We start from the raw sequence: 19,703 nt of genomic DNA, 5'->3' as shown, positions 1-19,703 counted from the left end.
GTTACTATTCCTTATATCTATACATTGTGTATGTAGGATATATTACAATGTTACGGTAAATGGACTTAGCATGAAAATTAGGCCATAATTTTACAATTGTACCAGCCATTCTGTCTCATCATATTTATTTTACGGAAATGAGAGCTACAGATAGGAGAAGTTCCTTCTTCAAGATTAAATTTGTGGCTGAGATTTTTGTTTTAGTCCTAGTTTTGACAGTAATTCCGCAGAAGCAATTTACAACCATCTCTGTGAGGGTGAATTTTGGTAATTAAAGAGGTGACTAGAGTGAAAGAATAGAAGATAATATAAATAAGTCATTTTATTCATCTCTTAGAGTACGAATAAGGTGAAACTGTATCTTAAAGATGTAAACCAGCCTACAGTAAGAGAAATTATCTTTTATTGACTTGTTCTTTTGATGTACTGCTTTCAAAATTTCTTCTAGCCTCACCTTTAAAAAAACAATTCTGCGTTGTTTTTCATCTCATTGTGAAGGGAAGAGAAGATGGCCGTCATTTTTTCTTTAATAATCTTTTCTTCCCTACTCTCATTTAAGTTTAAAGAAAATTGCTCCTGTAGAAGTTTTGAAACTCTTCAGCATGTAAGGGAGTTGCTGTAAGGGAATGTGACAAACAGTTGGCATTAGACTTGTGTCTGTGAGGTGAGGAAGGGCCAAATAGGGTGCTTTTTGATTTTTGTTTTAGTTGACTAGGATGGAACCTAACAGACAATCATTGTATCATCATTTGATAAATAACCTCATAATCAGGTTAACATATTTATACTTTCCTATTAAAATTTGTTCCTTCAAATGGATATTGAGAGTGCTGTTGAATTTTTGAAATAAATGTCATTCTTTTCTATTCAAACTGCTAATTATCAGAAAATAAGTCTACCAAAGCATTTCTGTCAACTGAGATTGATTAGGCAACTTTAAATGCTTACAGAAATCCTTTATAAGAATAAAAAAATTAACATCCTTTGATCTAATACTTTCGCTTCTGAGAATTTACCCTAAGCAAGTAATATAGATGAAAGAATAAAACTACGTGCATTGTTATTTCTAATAGCAAGAAGTAGGGAGAACAACCTAAATATGAGAGAATTAAGAAAATTCTGGAATGCTTAAAGATACTCCCTGAAAAAAATTATATTTTTATATGATAATTATTAAGACTAACGTATTAAGTAAAATAGGATTCTCAATTTTTAAAAAAGTAAATAGTTTTATCTTCAGTTGTGTCACTGGGCAAGCTGCTTTAAATCTCTTAGGACTTAAGTTTCCTTATCTATGAAAGGAAGAGGTTGATTAGATGAAGCATCAGGAATTTCAAATTGGCTGTCAGAGGGCCAAAACATAATTTATGTGGTTATGTCCAGTATATCCATTTAATTTTTGTGTCCTTAAGTATCATGTGTATTTTCCTATTTGTTGCATTCTTCACAACTTCCCACCGTTAGCACCAGGTTCCTCACATGTTTATGTAACCTGATTGGCCCTTGTAGGTATTAGAGATTAGAGTTGCAACCCTTGGACTATATGTCACTCCTAGCTTTCAAAAAATCTTCAATTGTTTCTATGCTCTGACAGCATAGAATACTCTAACAGAATACTTTGTCACCTTTCAAACATGTTGTTACAGACCTGGAAACTGTTGCTTAATTTTCAGGGGGAACCCCCCCCCCCCCACACACACACACACTGTATTTTCCTTCTTCTTTAGTTGTTATTATGTAGCCTGGAGAATTAGCACATTGTAACTTGGAATAAGAGACTATCAGAGGAATGCAGCCTTCATTCAGCTCAGTAATGGTAATTGGAGCGTGGAATTTTCTGCCTTTACAGAAATTTACTGAACAATTGCTATAAAGCCGAGCGTTTTATGACTTGGGGCATAATGACACTATAAAAGCACTGGCACCGTCCTGTGGCAGCGCCATTCTGCCCTCTTCTTGTCTGCCATCTCATTTCTTTTGATGCCATGCTTACCCCATTCTAATGTCTTCTAAGCCTACAGCTGTTGACTGACTAATGTCAGCACATTACCAGGAACAACAGACACCGTGTTAATATGATTTTTGACAGAAAAATAAGGCCATAAAATGGATTATCAGTCAGTATAAGCACAGCTCATTTATTTATTTCTGTAATGTCTGTAATTAGCCATTGCCCTTCATGTGTTACAGTAGATATCATAGGAGTGTTCAGTGTTAAGGCCTTGGATTTATAGGCTGGTGTATTCATTTATCTAAAGATCCTGGTATAAATGCTCTGCAGATGTCATTAGGAAAGGGGACTTAGCTAGGGGACTACATGCTCAAATGATACAAAGTCATAGTTTACATGCAAAAGAATGAGTGAGGTAAGTCAGTGATTTAGCTAGATTGCTAATGTTTTAGGGGTTGGTGTTTAATATGGAAACAGTGTACGGTGTAATGTCAGCACACTGGCAGTGTTTCTGGTGGGTACCTTGACCTAGGCAGAAATTTTATTTTGAGACTCACTTTCAATGCACAGCAAAATGAATACTTCAATACTAGCTTCATTAGGTAGTTTTTTGCTCAGTGAGTGATTATTAAAAATTATAATATTTGTAAAATTATTACACGTAAAAAGCCAACATTTTTTAAAGAACCATGATATTTATGATAAAGTAGTGAGAAGAATAGGATTTAGAAATTCAACCTAGCAAACTTAGCTAACTATGATGGTTGTATTAAAAACATTGGGGGAAAGGAACTCTAAAACACAGGCAAAACCAACAAATTAGGAACCACATGAGGGGGAATGATAGATAGTCCAAGGCTGAGTGTTGAATTTGAATTATGCATTAACAGTCCAAGTTAAGAAAAAATTCAGTCTCTTGACAAAGCTCTGCCTTTGGAGTGAGGGAATATTGAGTTGTTAAAAATCTTCTCACTTTTATGTTAAGCAGCATCTTTGAAGATCTAAGTTGAAGCAGCTTTAAAGCATTGGAAATACTCAAGTCATCTCTAGACTGGCGACTTCAGTGTGTCGTGCCTGTCAAATTCCAAGCGTGTCTTAGGCTCTGCTTGTTGTTTATTTTAACAAGTCCTGTGGAGCCCCTGTTGTGTGGCCAGCTGAGCCAGGTGCTGTGGACTAAAGCAGTGTCCTTAATGGTACATCACTGACGTCTCACAGGTGATTAGACACGACTGCACAAAACGAGCCGATGAGCGCTCAAAAGCATGTCACTGTGAGATGAACTAAATGAGGGACTTTTTATTCACCTTCATTTTGATAATGGCTGTAAATAATAATCTAGATTTTTATTCTTTGTGAAATAATTGTATAGATTTAGGTTTTTCAGAAAGGAAAATAAAATTTGTCAGTGTTCGGTACTATTGGGTTGGTGCAAAAGTAGTTGCAGTTTTTGCAATTATTTTTAACCTTTTAAACTGCAGTTACTTTTGCACCAACCTAATAGTTCATTGCTCAGTCCTCTGCAAGAGAGATTTCTTACATATATATAGTTTTTACAAGGTCTGACACTTAAATTTGCGAACTTGCCTTCATGCACATTGGCAGCACTGTACGAACAGCTCGGTGAGGTTTCATACATAACCTTGGTCTATCATTGTCTCACAGCTGGGTTTGTGTGGACGTGTGGCGGTGTCTTCCTGGGTGGCATTCATTATTTTTGTGGCATGTTTTTGTGTGCTGTCACATGAATGTCTGATCTTGAATTAGAGCAATGAACACATATTACATTTCTAGTTAAACTTGCTAAGAGAAGAGTGAAATCAGGGACATATTAGTCCAAGTTTATGGGGGTAATGCCAGGAAGAAAACGGCAGTGTATAAATGGATTAAACATTTTTCTGAGGGGAGAGAGCGCATCACTGATGAAGGGAGGGCAGGGCAGCCAGTACCCAGCAGAACTGACGAACACATTGCAAAAATCTATCGAATTGTGCGTCAAAATTGCCGCCTGACTGTGAGAAGCACAGCAGACAAAGTAAACATCGATAGAGAAACAGGAAAATCTTAACTGAAAATCTTGGCATGGAAAGCTATGTGCAAAAATGGTCCTGAAGGATCTCACCGATGAACAAAAGCGAAGGATAGTCAAAGTTTTCCAAGACCTTTTGGAGAGGCAAGACGATGTTTTGGGCCGTGTTATCACTGGTGATGAAATGTGGGTGTACCAGTACGACCCTGAAACAAAGCATCAAAGTGCACAATGGAAGTCAGCCAATTCTCCACAACCAAAAAAGTTACATCAGTCCAAAACAAGTCAAAACAATGTTGCTAATCTTTTTTGATATCAGAGGGATTATTCTTTATGAATTTGTATCAACTGGACAAACAGTTCACCAAGCTTACTATTTGGAAGTGCTAAAAAGGCTGCATGAAAAAATTAGACGACCTGAGCTTTTTGCCAACAGTTCATGGCTCTTGCATCCCAACAATGGACCAGCTCATATGACACTGTCTGTGAGGGAGTTTTTAGCCAGTAAACAAATAACTGTATTGGAACACCCTCCCTACTCACCTGATCTGGCCCCCACTGACTTCTTTCTTTACCCAAAGATAAAGGAAATATTGAAAGAAAGACATTTTGACGACATTCAGGACATCAAGGGTAATATGATGACAGCTCTGATGGCCATTTCAGAAAAAGAGTTCCAAAATTACTTTGAAGGCGCTGGTGTCGGTGCATAGCTTCCCAAGGGGAGTACTTTGAAGATGACCATAGTGATATTCAGCAGTGAGGTTATATAGGACTTTTTCTAGGATGAGTTCGCGAACATAATTGTCAGACCTTGTATACGGAAAGCCAGTTTTATTATATTTTGCTTTGGCATAAATAAAGGTTCTATTTCTATTTTGAAATGAAACCGTGAAGAAGAAAAATGACTTAAATTATTTAATTTCAGTGAGAAAGAAATAACGTTCACTTGATATTTATTTTGCTTTTCTCCTTGTTTTTTTGGTCAGGGGTGAGAGCATGTCTACAAAGCAAAGAATGTGAGCAGGAAGAAAAGTATGAAATTCCTGAAGGACCGCAGAGAAGCAGGCTCAACAGAGAACAGCTGGTATTTTTCTTTTGCTGCTACTTTCATTGTTCTTATAACTGAATATTGTCACCATCAGGAAAATCTTCTCTTGCCCTTTCCACAAGTACAGGTGACTGATTAAAATTTTAATTGTACTTATTTCAAGCACTTGATTCTGAGAGATGATGGCTATGAGCAGTAAAATTCAGAAGGTAATAATTCCACATGTTAATGGAGTTTTGGCATCTTGAACATTCCCATAAACCTTTCAGCATCTGAGGGAAGTTGCAGATACAGGAAGTAACTTGAAAGAAGACTTACAGCTGCTGCTCGGATTTACTTACCATATGTCTTTATTGCTATATATTGCAGTTTTAATGGATAGTGTTCCATTATCCTGTTGATATATAAGTATATTTGAAATGATGAAGAAAAATTTTCATAGGAGGGAATTTTGAATTTTTTTTTTCATGAAGCACTCAGAAGTATGTTTCATAGCTAATTGGATCCCTAGCCATGGCTTCATTATGTGTTGTGTCCCAAGGAATACATCTCCAGAACCATGCAGGCCACACTCCCTCTGTGGGTGATCTGAAGAATTTAGGTCGGTAATACAGGGACCTGAATATGGGTGGGCAGGATTGGATAAAGGTCCATGGAGAGGTCCATATAAAGGTCTACTCTTATAATTTAATTAAGTTTAGCCCAGTATCCCTGAACCATATTTCAGATACCCTAGGAGTTCTTCAGGCTTTACATCCCACAAGATATGAATAAACTTTCTGATAAAAGAAGATTGATGAACAGTTTTTTGTTTACATTTTTTGTTTTATACAAAATACACCTAAAATCTGAGGAGAGTGAAAAAGTACCTGAGATGATAACTGAGTCTTAGGAAATAAGATAGTAAATAGGAAACCTATAAATGCATATTTTTCATGACTCAAGAGTTTACCAGAAATACAACTTGCACCAGCCCCTCCTTAGGTACTGTGTTTTCCCGAAAATAAGACCCAGCTGGACCATCAGCTCTAATGCGTCGTTTGGGGCAAAAATTAATATAAGACCCGGTCTTATTTTACTTAATATAAGACCGGTTCTTATATCACATCATACATATCATATATCACATCACATCACACCACTGTACTCCACAACACATCACATCACATCACACCACACCACAGCACACCACACCACAGCACACCACACCACTCCACTCCACTCCACAACGCACACCGCACCGCACTGCACCGCTCCGCTCCGCCCCGCACCGCACCGCGCCGCATCACATTACAACACATCACATCACTCCACTGTACTCCACAACACATCACATCACATCACACCACACCACATCACACCACTCCACTCCACACACCGCACCGCACCGCCCCGCCCCGCCCCGCACCGCATTACATCACTCCACAACACATCACATCACATCACACCACATCACATCACAACACTGGGCCTTATATTTTTTGCTCCAAAAGACGCATTGGAGCTGATGGTCCGGCTAGGTCTTGTTTTCAGGGAAACACGGTAACTGCTTATTGCTTGTGACTATCATTTTTAATTCCCTCATTTACATGCAGTGTTTTAAAATATTTTGATCTGCTTTCAACGTGCTTTTTTTTTTTTTTTTCTCTTTTTCTTTTCAGTTGCCAAAGCTGTTTGATGGATGTTACTTCTTTTTTGGGGGAACCTTCAAACACCATCCGAAGGATAATCTTATTAAGCTTGCCACTGCAGCTGGGGGCCAGATCCTCAGTAGAAAGCCCAAACCAGACAGTGACGTGACTCAAACCATCAATACAGTTGCGTACCATGCCAAACCAGATTCTGATCAGCGCTTCTGCACACAGTATATCATCTATGAGGATTTGTCTAATCATCTCCCAGAGAGGGTTCGGCGGGGCAAAGTCTGGATGGCTCCTTCCAGCTGGATTATCGATTGTGTGATGTCCTTTGAGTTGCTCCCTCTTGACAACGAATAGTACACCAGACAAACCTTTCACAGCAAACTTAGTGAGAGAACCCAACCATTAAGCTGTGTTGATCATTCACATTTTTATAAGTACTCATTCATATGTTTTTTTCCTTGAATTAAAAAATATGCCAGATTAGGAATTTATTCTGTGTTTACCAGTTAGATGCTAGATTACTTTGAAGGATTTTTTAAAAACTGGTATGTGTTTTGATTCATCATGTTTTTCTACTCAAATTATCAGCTGTCAAAAATTAACAAGAAGGTATTAAAACTATTGGTTAATATACAAGTGGTATCATTATTGCCTCAGCCTTTTAATGTTCTTTGTTGAAAGATGGACATCTGCCACCAGCAAAAATACTTGCTATCCTTTAGTAAACAAAGTATATTGTCAAACAATGTATTCTGGCTTTATTGTAATGAAAATAGAGTGCCTGGTCTACATGTTTCACCACAGGTGTTAAATTCTTTTCCCATCAACAGTGGTCTTCATTTTATATTGTGTTTATTTACTTTCTTATAATTTACCTGGATATTTGTACCTACGTTTTTATCCCTTATTTTTGTCTTTTCTATTTATCAGGGAATCATGATTGGAACCTTAACATGATTGTTCTTGGGTAGCGAAAATCACCGTTCGGCTCATGGTACATACTTTTATTGTATACACTTGCTTATTGTTAATAATTATCAATTTGCTACTGTATTTATCTACAATACATGTATATATATACTTCGAGCATTTTCTCTAACACATTTTAGTATCAATATTTCTTAGAAGGTCTCACTAGAATAGCAAGTTGTCAATCAAATGTTAACAAATTAATTAGGAAGCAGGTTTTTTTCTAGTAGAGTTTGCTACGTATTGCTAAAATACTTTTTTTAAAGGTCTTAATTTCTTCATAAAGTTTTTGTTTTTTTTTTTAGATTGCCATGGCATAAGAAGTTGGAGATTACTTGCTTTAGAATAGATTTTATCCAGATGATACAAAAGGCCTTAGCAATCAGTAGAGGTGGGAGTGGGAAGGGCTTATTCCTAACACCATGGAGCTCAAGGCTGCAGAGTCTAGACAGGAAAACACCTGGGAATGGGCAGGCACAGCAGTTACGCTAGTCTGAGTGTTCTCACTGGTGATTGACAAGGTGGATTAGATCATTGGAAAATATAGTTTAGGAAGCTGAATCTCTAAAAAATCTCCCTAGAAATTGAATGTTATCATATTAAAGACATCGGAAGGAAGATACTGTGAGACCTGCCAGTTTGGTCCCTCATGGGCCAAAGAGAACAGTTGATAACCACTGGGTTAGACTTCTGAGTCTGGTGCTAATGAACATGTTAAGATCCGTTTATCTGAAAGTTTCAGATTCTGCTGATTATTTCAAAACAAATTTTACTTTAATATCTTCTTTGATATGTTACTTTTCCATATCAGGAGACATATTCTGTGAACACGGTAATGTACTGCTGACTCTGACCTTCTAGGCTGAATTAGTTCTAAAACACCCTTGCCCACCAATAATGTGTTTGTCCCACGTTTCAGTCTCATAGAGAATGATGAGCACCATGGCGCCAAACAAATCTGAGGGGTTAGATCACGTCTGGATGAAAGAATTTAAGACTTTTTGGGATATGGGTCATCATTTTTGATGAATCACTGACTTTTTTGACTTTCTATTAGCTCACTGGTCACATTTCTAGACAGGTTTGTGTGTGCTCCTCTGTTGAATCCCTGTTTATAAACATACCTTTGGAGATTGTTGCTTACTTTCCTTTATTCCTTTTCTTGGTCTGTCTTCCTCCTTGTCATATTTTGTCCCCCATTATAAAGCAGTTTTTTTTAGTTTCTTTAAATATTTATTTTGACAGCAGTTGATTGATGTTAAGCTCTTGAAACTTGTGTTTTCTGCAGATATACTTGTAATTTCATTTTTCAATCATAGATTCACTGTCGTTTTTATTTACCATAAATCATTAAAGTTATTTGTGTTTCTGTATCTGTATTTTCTATAGAAGTGGCTTGTTCTGCGTTCCTGAAGAATGAGACTCAACAAGACTTGTGAGGAAAGCTTTCAGCTAACAAAAGCTTATCATTTTGAACATTAATGCTTTTTAATTATTGTTGGATAGAAACATTTCTAAAGTATATTAGATAGTTTATTACCTTAAATAAGTTTTTCTGAATACAATGAACCTTGATAGTTTGGAACCATCATTAAGTATATAATTTTCGTAGATAAGATTCACCATTTATTTTATTTGTCTTGATTTCTTTTGAGCCTGCTTTGAGAAGAGGCAATTAAGTGACATCTGCATAGATGAAGATTATGTTTTGGGAGGTTTGATGTTTCCTGTGGGAATAAAATGCCGAACAGGGGGTCATATTACCTATAAGCTATTACTGGCTCCATGGGTTGGGGTAAAAAAGTCAGTTGTGTTCTAAAGGTTCGTAGACTTCATCATACAAATGTCTATTCTCTAATCAAAAAACACTTTAAAATGGCAGGAAATATGCTTATATAATACCATGTTTCCCTGAAAATAAGACCTAGCTGGACCATCAGCTCTAATGCATCTTCTGGAGCAAAAATTAATCTAAGACCAAGTCTTATGTGAGATAAGACTGGGTCTTACGTTAATTTTTGCTCCAAAAGACATATTAGAACTGATGGTCCGGCTAGGTTTTATTTTTGGGGAAACACTATAAGCCACTGCTTCATTTGCAGATGGACTGAATTATAAATTGTGAACTTCATTTATATCTTTATAAGTCAACCCTTTTTAAAGATACACACATCAAAGTGAAACTGAACAATTGTTCTAATGTTTTCAGTCAACTGATATGTATTATGTTTGGCTACTTGACTGCGTACTCATGAATTAGAGATGTGAATTATTTGTAGAGCTCTCAAAGGAACTGGGTACACCTTTTGATACCTGGATGTTTCTGTTAGAATGGCACTGTGTGAGAAGTGGGGAACACTAGCCTGTTCTGACTGACCTGACTAAAGGGTTAGTCACTAACCCCCCAGCCCTGGAAGGGTCCTTTGACCGCCGTATTCTGGTGTACCTGTGTAGGCCCCTGAGAAGGTGAGAGGGCCTGCTATCGGGCTTGGAGATTGGATTAAAGACAGGAATGGCATGACTCCTGCCCAGGCTTTGAAGTCAGTGAGACCTGGGCTTGTTTAACGTATTTACTACCTGGTTTATAGTGGGGGAAAGGTCGTCCATCTGAGATGGACAAAAGCATTGAGCGCCTTGTAGGCACTCACAGGACACCTTCCAGTACCTGTCAGCAGGATGGATCAGAGCTGTCCCCAAAAGCAGCTCTTTAAAAGGTGGCTTTTGGTAGCACAGTTTATCTCAGCCCTGAGGAAACCTGCCCAGCTGCTGACTGTCCTGTTTTCATATTACTGACAGGAGCCTTCACAACAGCCAGGACCCAGCCTGCCTGGCTGATGTCTCACCTTTGCTGTTTCTCCCCATTCTATGAGCGAAATGGCCCCATCTGTGTAGCCTCTCCTGCCCTTTCAGCTAAGATTTTGTTGAGCTTTCATCCCTTGCATGCATTTACATTGGATACCTTAGGCCTCCATGCTTAAGACATGCACCCTAGAAAGCACTCGCCAGACGGCTGTCAGCATTGTGTCACGAACCCTTTTGGCCACCTCAGCCCTTCTGCTATATGATCTTGAGATAACCTTTACACATTTCTAAAAAAGATGCTGATCTTTTGTGCCTTGACTCCATAATTTGTGAGACTCGTATTTTCATTGTTAATACTACTGATTTCCCCAAATCACCCCTATTTACATACTGGCTAAAATAATATTACCAAAATATTTTGCCACCAATGAAATATAAAGACCTTTTTCTGAATTTTACCCATATGGCTACCTTCCAATTTTTAAATAATTCTGCTTACAAATGTATTCATACTTACTGTAGAAAATATGCAAAGTACTAAAACAAGGAAGAAAATAACCCCCAAATCCAGGAACCATAAAGTAACTAATTGTTTTGTTTGGCCTTAATAGTGTTAAACGTTTTTCTTATTGAATGCTATTGAAAGGGCATGTGTGTTTCAGTTCTTCACAGTCCCTGCCACCCCTTGCTGTCTTACCCCTTCCATTTTATTCATTTACTCGGGCCTTGGAAATACTGAGTTAACTCACAACCCCAAATAACAACTATAAACATTGTCGTCTGTTTTTCTATTCAAGCATGCACACGGCTTTTATAACTAGAGTAAATCCTCAATATACTTTTATGCGCCATATTTTCCCATGTAATTAAATATTATTCTATGTAATTTTCAATAGTTGTTACAGCCTGTCAACATGTATTATACTTTAACCAAATCCGTGTTATTGAATATTTGGAGTATTTCTATTATAGAGGAAGCTGTGTAAGCAGTGATAGTAAATTTTTGTCCTGGGTGGGGAGGGAAAATTTTTCTACAAAATGTTAAGCTAAGTCACCATTTGTCATTACCATCTCTACAAATGCAGTGCACACCCTGCACATTTAGATTAGGATTTATAGCTATGCTTCAAATGTAAAAATCAGAAAATTAGCCTTAATTGATTGTGATTTTCATGAGTTAATGAGACATGTTACGTCTAAAACATTTCAGCTTTTAGGAGTTAGGAACTAACCAGGAAAAGGGAGAAAGAAAAACCAGTCATAGGCATTTGGGTAGAGACCTCAGAGATTGTTTTACGCGCGAGGAGCTGTTGTGTTATAAAGAGGAAACAGGTGCGGAGAATTTGAGATTACCCAGCTCATTGTTGGCAGGGCCCAGATTAGTGTTTTATCTGCCACACACCCCTCTCAGGGTATGTTGCTGCTTTAACTAAATCAAAGTATTTGCTGTTACAGAGCCTGTGATCTGTCTTCTGCGTGACTGAGTATTTTGGGGCTGGTCTAGGACATCTAGAAGATGAGATGGAATCCATCCCTCATGTGCTGCAGCCCCACACCTGCCTCAGCACACCTGACCAATCACAGCCTCTGTTTCTGAGACCAAAAAAGGTCAAATTTTTCTCAACCATTTTTTCAAGTAGCCACAACCAACTGGTCACGTTGATACAGCAGATGGATGGATTTGCCATCACTAAACTGACCTATGCTTTAAAAATTTAAGTAATCCTTATATGTTTGTTGCTCCACAGCATAGAATTATACCAGAAGTATAGAACATATTCCAGTCAATAACTGTAGCTCAGTACAGAAATGATTCTGAACTGAGACGACAAGCCCTCCTAGTTGGGGGGTTGAAGGGGTTTAGGAAAAAACAAAACAAAAAACCCCAAAGACAGAGACTGGGAAAGAGGAATATAGTTTGAAAAAGCTCTCCAGGTGATTTTTATGTCTGCACTTCCTACAGTTGCAAGTCACTGCTTTGGCACCGATTATTGTTAGAAATGTACTTGTGACGTGGTCATACCTTGTGAACATTGTATTTGAGCATCCACTGCAATCCAGCCTATGTGTGAGTGTTTGACTAAATGTAACCACAGGCATGTATTGTATATGGTTCCCCAAGACACACATTTCTAAAGCTAAGGTATGTGGAATTTGCTATATGGTGGATGATAAGTCTTAGAGTCATCACTATCTCATTGTAATAATTACTCCCTTTTTTCTATGAGTGCTGAAGTCTTGACACCTCGTGGTAAATTTGGATATTTTTCTGGGCTGTGGAGTGATGATTAACAAGTATGACATTTAACTTATTTTGAAAGGGAATTAATGCATTCTGAGAAGTAAATGAGGTCTGAAGATTTTTTCCCACTGACCTTTCTTTTGCAGATATGTGAACACAAAATCTTGTGGAAAAAGGCAATTGACTTTTTCAGTAAGTATCCTCTTATTTAAAGTACTATGCAAAAATTCACTAGCAATTATACATATACACTTTATCCTTTTCCTTTTTAAAAATAGGTATCTAGCTTTACATTTCAAAGGAGGTTGAACAAGAGTCTGATACCGATTCACTCACTAACTTGTACATTGATTCATTGAATGTGTATTGGGAAACTCCTGGATTTCAGGCTTTATTGTTCACGGGGAACAACTAAGGTGAATAAGACATGGCCACAGCCCTCGAGGGGCTTACTCTCTAGTAGGAGAGCCAAACAGATGTTTTTTGTTTTTTTTTTTTGCCAAGGCAGGCCCATTACCTGTATCAGGACATACTGTAAGAAGGCTACTTTGTCACATATGACTCACTTGGAAGAATTAACCAGTATTTGCTCTGGACATATGCATACATGTTACTTTTAAAAAAGGTATCTAGGACTCATTCTTAGGATCAAATGTATTAATATTTTTACCGTAATATTCACTAAACATTTTTTGATTTCCCTTGAGTGATACTTGTAGTTTTTTTGCAGAAAAGAATGACATTTTATCAATATTTTATTAGAAGGTTTCTTTTTCTTTAATTAGGAAGTCAAGTCAGAAATAGGAACTGCAGCTTTCTGAAACCATGAATAGGAAATTAGTTCTTTGCTCTCAGTGTTTAATTTGCTAAGTCAGCAAATTTAATCTCAAGATAATTTAAACAGTAGTTAAAAGATATCCAGATTTATTTCATCTACTGTTTTAAAAAATGCATCTTTTAAATATTCATGCCGGCTTTTCTTTTTTTTTTTTTTTAATTCAGATGTAGTCATTAGAAGGGAGTGTTTTTTTAATTTTTTTTTTTTAACGTAAGAAAGGATTCTTTGTTTTGTTAAATGGATTTTGGTATTTAAAATATTTCCATTTCATAGCAAAGTAATTTGTGTACCTAGTTTAAAAAGTCAAATAGTTCTAAAAGATTTAAGCTAAAGCATCAGTCTCTTGTACCTTTTTCTCAATCTCTACTCAAAAACAATCGCTTTGTACTCTTTTAGTAATTTATTTTGTTATTTGCCTTCTACCTAAGTATGTGTGTAGTGCATTTTCTTGGTTCATCTATTTTAGACATCTATTGATTTCCTGTTATGATAATTGATCATTTGGCACTCTGAGATCCCTCATCCTTTCCTCTTCCAAACTTCCCAATCGGTAAACCAAATCTCTTTTCAGGGTTTCAGGGGAAATACTCACTGTTCTACCAAGTTATTTGCAATGATTGCATTTCCTTTTTTTCTAAATCTTTTAGTCGTTCTTTGATTTCTATTAGTTTAAAAAATCCATGTCTCAACTTTTGAACCTATGTCTACATCTTCTACTGCTTTCTGACCACACTGAGAAATGTCTCACAAGGTCATGTTCTCCAAGACAAACCTGTTTGGGTAATAGACTAGCTTCTGTTTTTCCTGGAAACATCCCTCCTGATGCCCTCAGCCCTCCCTCTCCAACATGGACCTGCTGTGACTTCCCTTCTCTCCCAGATCCTGGCAAACCCATTTGCTTTTCTTCTGTCAGAGCCCCTGTTTTCTGCTTTACATCTATAATATATTTTGATGGAGTATATCCTCTCCTAGCCTCGGGAGAAAGAATAGAATCTGTAAATATTTTGTCTGAAAAATGTTTTCATTCTGGTCTCATCCCTGGCTTTGGCTTGGTAAATAATTCTTAGCTAGGAAGGTGGAGTTTTCCCTCAAAGTGGGTTTTGAGGAGTCAATCAGCTTCCTCTTCCTTGTCTGTGTCCTCTCTGTAGGCACTGGTTTTGACTTTCCTCTGATTAATGAAGCCATTTTCACCCACCATATATTGTGTTGAGGGATAACGTCCAGTTATTCAGCATGGTTTTCAGGCAGAGAAAGAGGCAGGCAATGGAGCAATGCCTTAGACATCTGTACTTACTCTTCTGAAAACCAGAAATTCTTACCTTTTATATATAGTTAATAAAACTTCTGGTGCTTTGCATTACTTCTGCCAGTTAGAAATAATTGGTCATCCTCTTCTCTAAAATGATATAATTGGGTCCTTTGAGAGTAATGTTTTACAAAATAAGATAGGTTAGTCATGTGGGGCTTGGAGCAACTTGCTAACAGAACTTAAAACAGTTTCTCGTCTGAATGAGATTTGGACCCTTGAATGATGACTTTAAGTGACTGATTTCTTCCCTGCCCAGCAAAATCTTCCTGCGTCTATCTGTAGTAGTCTTCATATAAAATATCAGCATATTCATGTTTAATCTTTTTTTCGCAGCAAGACTTCCTATCTTGTTTTTTTTCTTTAGGTAGTACTATAGTACTATTTTTTTTTTCTTTTTCTTTTTTTAGGTATTGAGATTTATAAATCTTGTAACCTAAAAGTAAAGGCCGTATTCACAGGAGATCTGCTAAAATGCAAATGAAACTCATCTAGGTATAGGGGAGGTGATGGGGGTTTTAGACAAGCATCAGAAGAGAAAACTATTAGTTAACATTGACACAAAAGGATAAGGTTGACTGATGACCAATCGGGTATTTTGGGGGTGGAATGTCAAGTGGAAATCCAGTCAATTTCCTGGTTGAGGAAAGGGGGAGAAAGAACAAACACATTGAAGTATAGATAATAATTTTTTATGTCTTTTTATGTTACACTGTAACTTCTTAAGAATTGGCAGGTTAAGAAAAGCTTTCCCTGAAAGATCAGCTTGTAGCTTTTGTGGCTTTTTATCTGTAAGATGGTCATCCAGTTTTCAATTAATCTGTGTAGCGTGGGATTTAAGAGCAATAAACCCCTGAGCTTGCTTTGGGTAGCAAATAATCCCTAGAAATATATCCAGATGGTTACCACTGGGGAATACCTTAAATATTACATAATAATTTTTGAAGGAAATGAATCCATAGAACACAAAAAGGGAACATGAGAATTGAACACATCCTTGATTGTCAGCATGTGCTGAGTGTCAGGAAATTGTGAATTAGAATCTTGATCTTGAGCCATTTCCTTTTCTTATGTTGAACCTTTTCCAAAATTTTATTCCTTCGTAAATCATTTCCATTTGTAGATGATCATCAAGACATTAAAAATAGCATACTGCTTCAGTTATCTTCTGGTTTAAAATGTTACATCACACGTAAGCTAAAAGGCTACAGAATTGGAACTCAGAGCTTTTCTCCTCCTGATTATTAGATTTCCCCTTTTTCTCCATTTTATACTTGGATATTTTCTTTTGCCAGTTCTGTCACCTGATATTTTTAATAGGTTCTTCCTTAATAGGTCTCTGCCTCCATCTCTGTCTTACATATTAAACAGAAGGCTGATTGCATTGTCTTTGGCTTACTTTTTTTTTTTTTTTTTTCTCTTCTGCTAAACTTCCATTCACCTTGATATCACCATTCTTCTACTTTGTTCTGTGTGAAAACCTCTTGTTGACTGGTCAGTGGCATTCAATCTCAAAAGTTCAAAGCTTAGATGTTCTCTAGTTGTTTTCTAGCTTTGTCACCCAAGAAGAAAAAAAGTTCCACAGGCTTTTTGGAATTATTTATTATAAAGTCATCAGAAGTTCACCAACATCAGTGTACAGAACACCACTTTTTTTTTTCCATTTGCCCTATAAATTACTAGTTTTCTTTCTTTCTCTCCATTCCCCTACCCAGAATTTGACTTTTACTTCAGCATTTACTCAGTGTCGCTATCAAAAAGATACTGAAAGTTTTACTTCCAGTTACTGGTGAAAAACAATGGTCTTTTTGGCTCTTATTAAAAACAAACAAACAAGCAAAAACTATAACCTTATTTGTATAAGTTCCTTAAAGCTAGGACTATATAGTAATCATAGAAGTAAATGCCTTCTTGTTGTAGACCTACCATGATCAGACACCATTTTCATTAGTTCCATAATTCTCGCAGCAGCCTTCATTTCCTCAGCACAATTTTTGTCTCGGTTTAACGATGAGAAAACAGGCTCTGAGAGTTTAAGTAGCTGGACCAAAGTAATACAACTAGTTTTCGTCCTGCTGAGAGTGGAGGCCAGAAAGTCTGATTCAAGAGCCTGAATTATTAACTACCTCAGCCTTCCACATCTTTGAACCCAGACGTGTCTCCAGAAGAAGCTTTGGGACAACGAAGCAGCCTCTCAGTTCACTGAAGCAACAACTTTTACGAGAGTGAACTCTGAAAAGCTGTATAAAAGAGGCAACGTACTGTAGTGGTTAATAGTGGACTAACTTTAAGTTATAAAAGTGAACTTGAATGATTGTGGCAGGTAACTTTGTGTCTGACACTCAATTTCTTCATCTGGAAAATGGGGACAATAATGTATTGAAGGGTCATGTGAATTAAATGAGCACATATAAAGTGCTTGGCATAAATCGAGTAATAAACTTATGGGGCCTGTCGCAGCAGTAGCTCAGCCACGTGGATCTGAAAGGCAGTGGTCTAAACCAGGTAGGGAATTATGTTTCTCTGACGTAACATGAAATCTGAAGGCAAGTGGTCCAAGACTGGAACAGTGGGTCTCATTCTCCGCCTTTCAGCATTTTTACGAGGTATTTACTAAAGCTCTGGCCATCATGTCTGCATTTTAGACTAAAAGAAGAAGAGAGCAAAAGATCCTACCAGCTCTGTCAGCCACATCCAAAAACTGCTTCCTGCTCGCATGTCTCGTTGGCCAGAAATTCACAGGAGCAGTCCATCTGCAAAGTGTTGACTCTAAGAACAAAAAAATGGAACTGTTAAGAAGAAGGGCCTAATCTAAATATGTATGTGCGTGTGCATGTGTGTTTACACATGGTGATTGCATGTGTGTGTCATGTTCCAGAAGCAGTAGCAGAAAGAACAAACAAGGGAAGAAACGGAGTAGCAGTAGTTATCGCCAGTAGAAGCCGGAGAGACTAAGTTTGGAGGGAATGAGAAAATGCTCCTGCTACACACATTAAAATACCAAGACAAAAAATGAACTTGACCCTTGGCAAAAGAATGGCATGCAAATATGTATAGTCACATTCAAACCTTAAGTTACGAAGTTACCTTAATTGGTTAGGTAGAGTGATGACAAAAAGCCTCTCGATTGGGCTTGAACTCCACAGAGATGAATTACCTGCCCCCTTTTTCTCTGTCCTTGGCCAACCACATAAATGATTGTAGTCCAGAAGAATGTGAATTTTCTCAGTCTATCTCCACTCCCAGGGGAAACACAAACCCAAACCACTAAGCATTCACTTAAGAGACTATGGGCTGATAGCCTGGTCTTTGCTCCAAAAGACGAGAGAGATCGATGAGACTGCACATGGTTGGCTTGGGGTGCTCTGGCCATCCTGTGTGTCTTGGTTTAATATGATTTCACATCTGCTTGTTTATAACTTACATGAAGTTGTTTTAATCTACTTGTTTGTGACAATGACACAAAAAAGTTGTGTTTAGAAGTAAAGTTGTTTTGATGTAAGAAGGTGGTGTCAGGATGCCATCATCTTCTCTGTTGTCCTGGATGAGCAGTCAGGAGCCGCGCTCCTGGCCCCGCTGGTGGCATATTGATACGAACATGTGGAGAAGCAACTGTTGCAAGGGGACACTTAGACTATAAACAGAGTTTGTGAGGCCTGTTCGAGGGTTTCTGTCTGGGAAAGGCACACGTTGCTGATCTAAATGGCTCGCCAAAGATCTTGAGACATTTGCTCTTGCTGTGGCCACGGAGATGGGTCGGCAGTGGAGCTAATCCCTGCCCTGGTCCCTGGAGTGACCCTCTGAGAGCCTAGCCTCTTCCCTAACACAGGCGCCTCCGTTTTCTTAGGAATGTGCTCAAAAAATAAGGGATTTTTGTTTTTGCGCTGGCAGCTGGAAGTTAGCCCCCAGCTGGTTAAGCCACCTCTCCAAAGAAACCAAATTCGTATAAAAGGTATACGTCAAATTAAATTTGGACTTTATTCTTTTCATCTCCCCTTCCTGGAACAACAGTGTGATTAACCTGTCATTTGTTCAGAGTATGCTAATTTTTAATTTGGCTTATTAAGAGAGATTATCCTGTATGCTATTGGCTTAGGAAATGACTATAATTCCCACAGTACCCTGTGTTACATACATGGCTGGTAATGCCAAAATCAGTCTTTGAGTATAACTTTACCACCCCCCCAAACAAAACAAAAAACAGGTACATTTTAAAAAATCATATAATTAATGCATTAAATAAAAGAGTCTTCAAGAGTTGCAATGCAAGATGGATGAAACAGATAGAAATCTAACCCATGAAGAAAATGTCCAGGTTCACTGCCAAAGACAAACTTCTTAGAATGCTGGGGAATGGCCTGGCTGAAGAAGATAACCATGATTTCCCCCCTATCTGCCTGCCTTAAAATGTGAAGATAATGTGATTTTACTATGCCCATGTTTGAAAGAGGAGAGTGGCTTGTGTACATTTCTTTTGCCTCTGCTCTGGTAAAATTCATTTTTACCCTCTCATAGAATAGGCTACTTCAGAGAAGTTTATTACACTTTTAGGTAAAACACACTAGCAACAAAAGAATGCAGAAAAGAGTCAAAATTTGTCTCATCAAAATAACAGTGAAAAATAAACCATAAAAATGTTGGAGATAAATGTATTTAAGTGCTGATCTGTCTTTGGAACCCCAGATCCAGAACCGAGCCTTTTCAATGTTGCAGAGTCGTCCCTGCCTTTAGGGGAAGATAGGCCTCTCTGTGCCCTGCGGTTTTTGTGGAGCCAGTTTCGTTGTGGCATTGATGGAGTTTACTGACTATAGCTGCTGTGTTTTTGCCATTATAAAGCTAAGGGCTGATGCAATCATACAGAAACTCCTGATATTT

At 37.7% G+C, this 19,703-nt stretch overlaps 1 protein-coding gene across 1 annotated transcript in view; it reads left to right on the top strand.

Moving 5' to 3' along the window:
* The window catches only part of BARD1 (BRCA1 associated RING domain 1), a 72,887-nt gene extending 63,858 nt beyond the window's left edge, over positions 1-9,029 (top strand). The window contains exons 10-11 of the mRNA XM_081051800.1: positions 4,967-5,064; positions 6,690-9,029. Of these exons, the coding sequence (XP_080907926.1) occupies positions 4,967-5,064; positions 6,690-7,025 (434 nt within the window). The 3' untranslated portion in view covers positions 7,026-9,029. The remainder of the gene's footprint in view (positions 1-4,966; positions 5,065-6,689) is intronic.
* The last annotated feature ends 10,674 nt before the right edge of the window (positions 9,030-19,703 follow it).

This window comes from Rhinolophus hipposideros, assembly GCF_964194185.1.
Source record: "Rhinolophus hipposideros genome assembly, chromosome: 6".
Classification (NCBI taxonomy): Eukaryota; Metazoa; Chordata; class Mammalia; order Chiroptera; family Rhinolophidae; genus Rhinolophus; species Rhinolophus hipposideros.
Note: the sequence above shows the minus strand (reverse complement) of the source record. Positions and strands in the feature narration are given on the sequence as shown.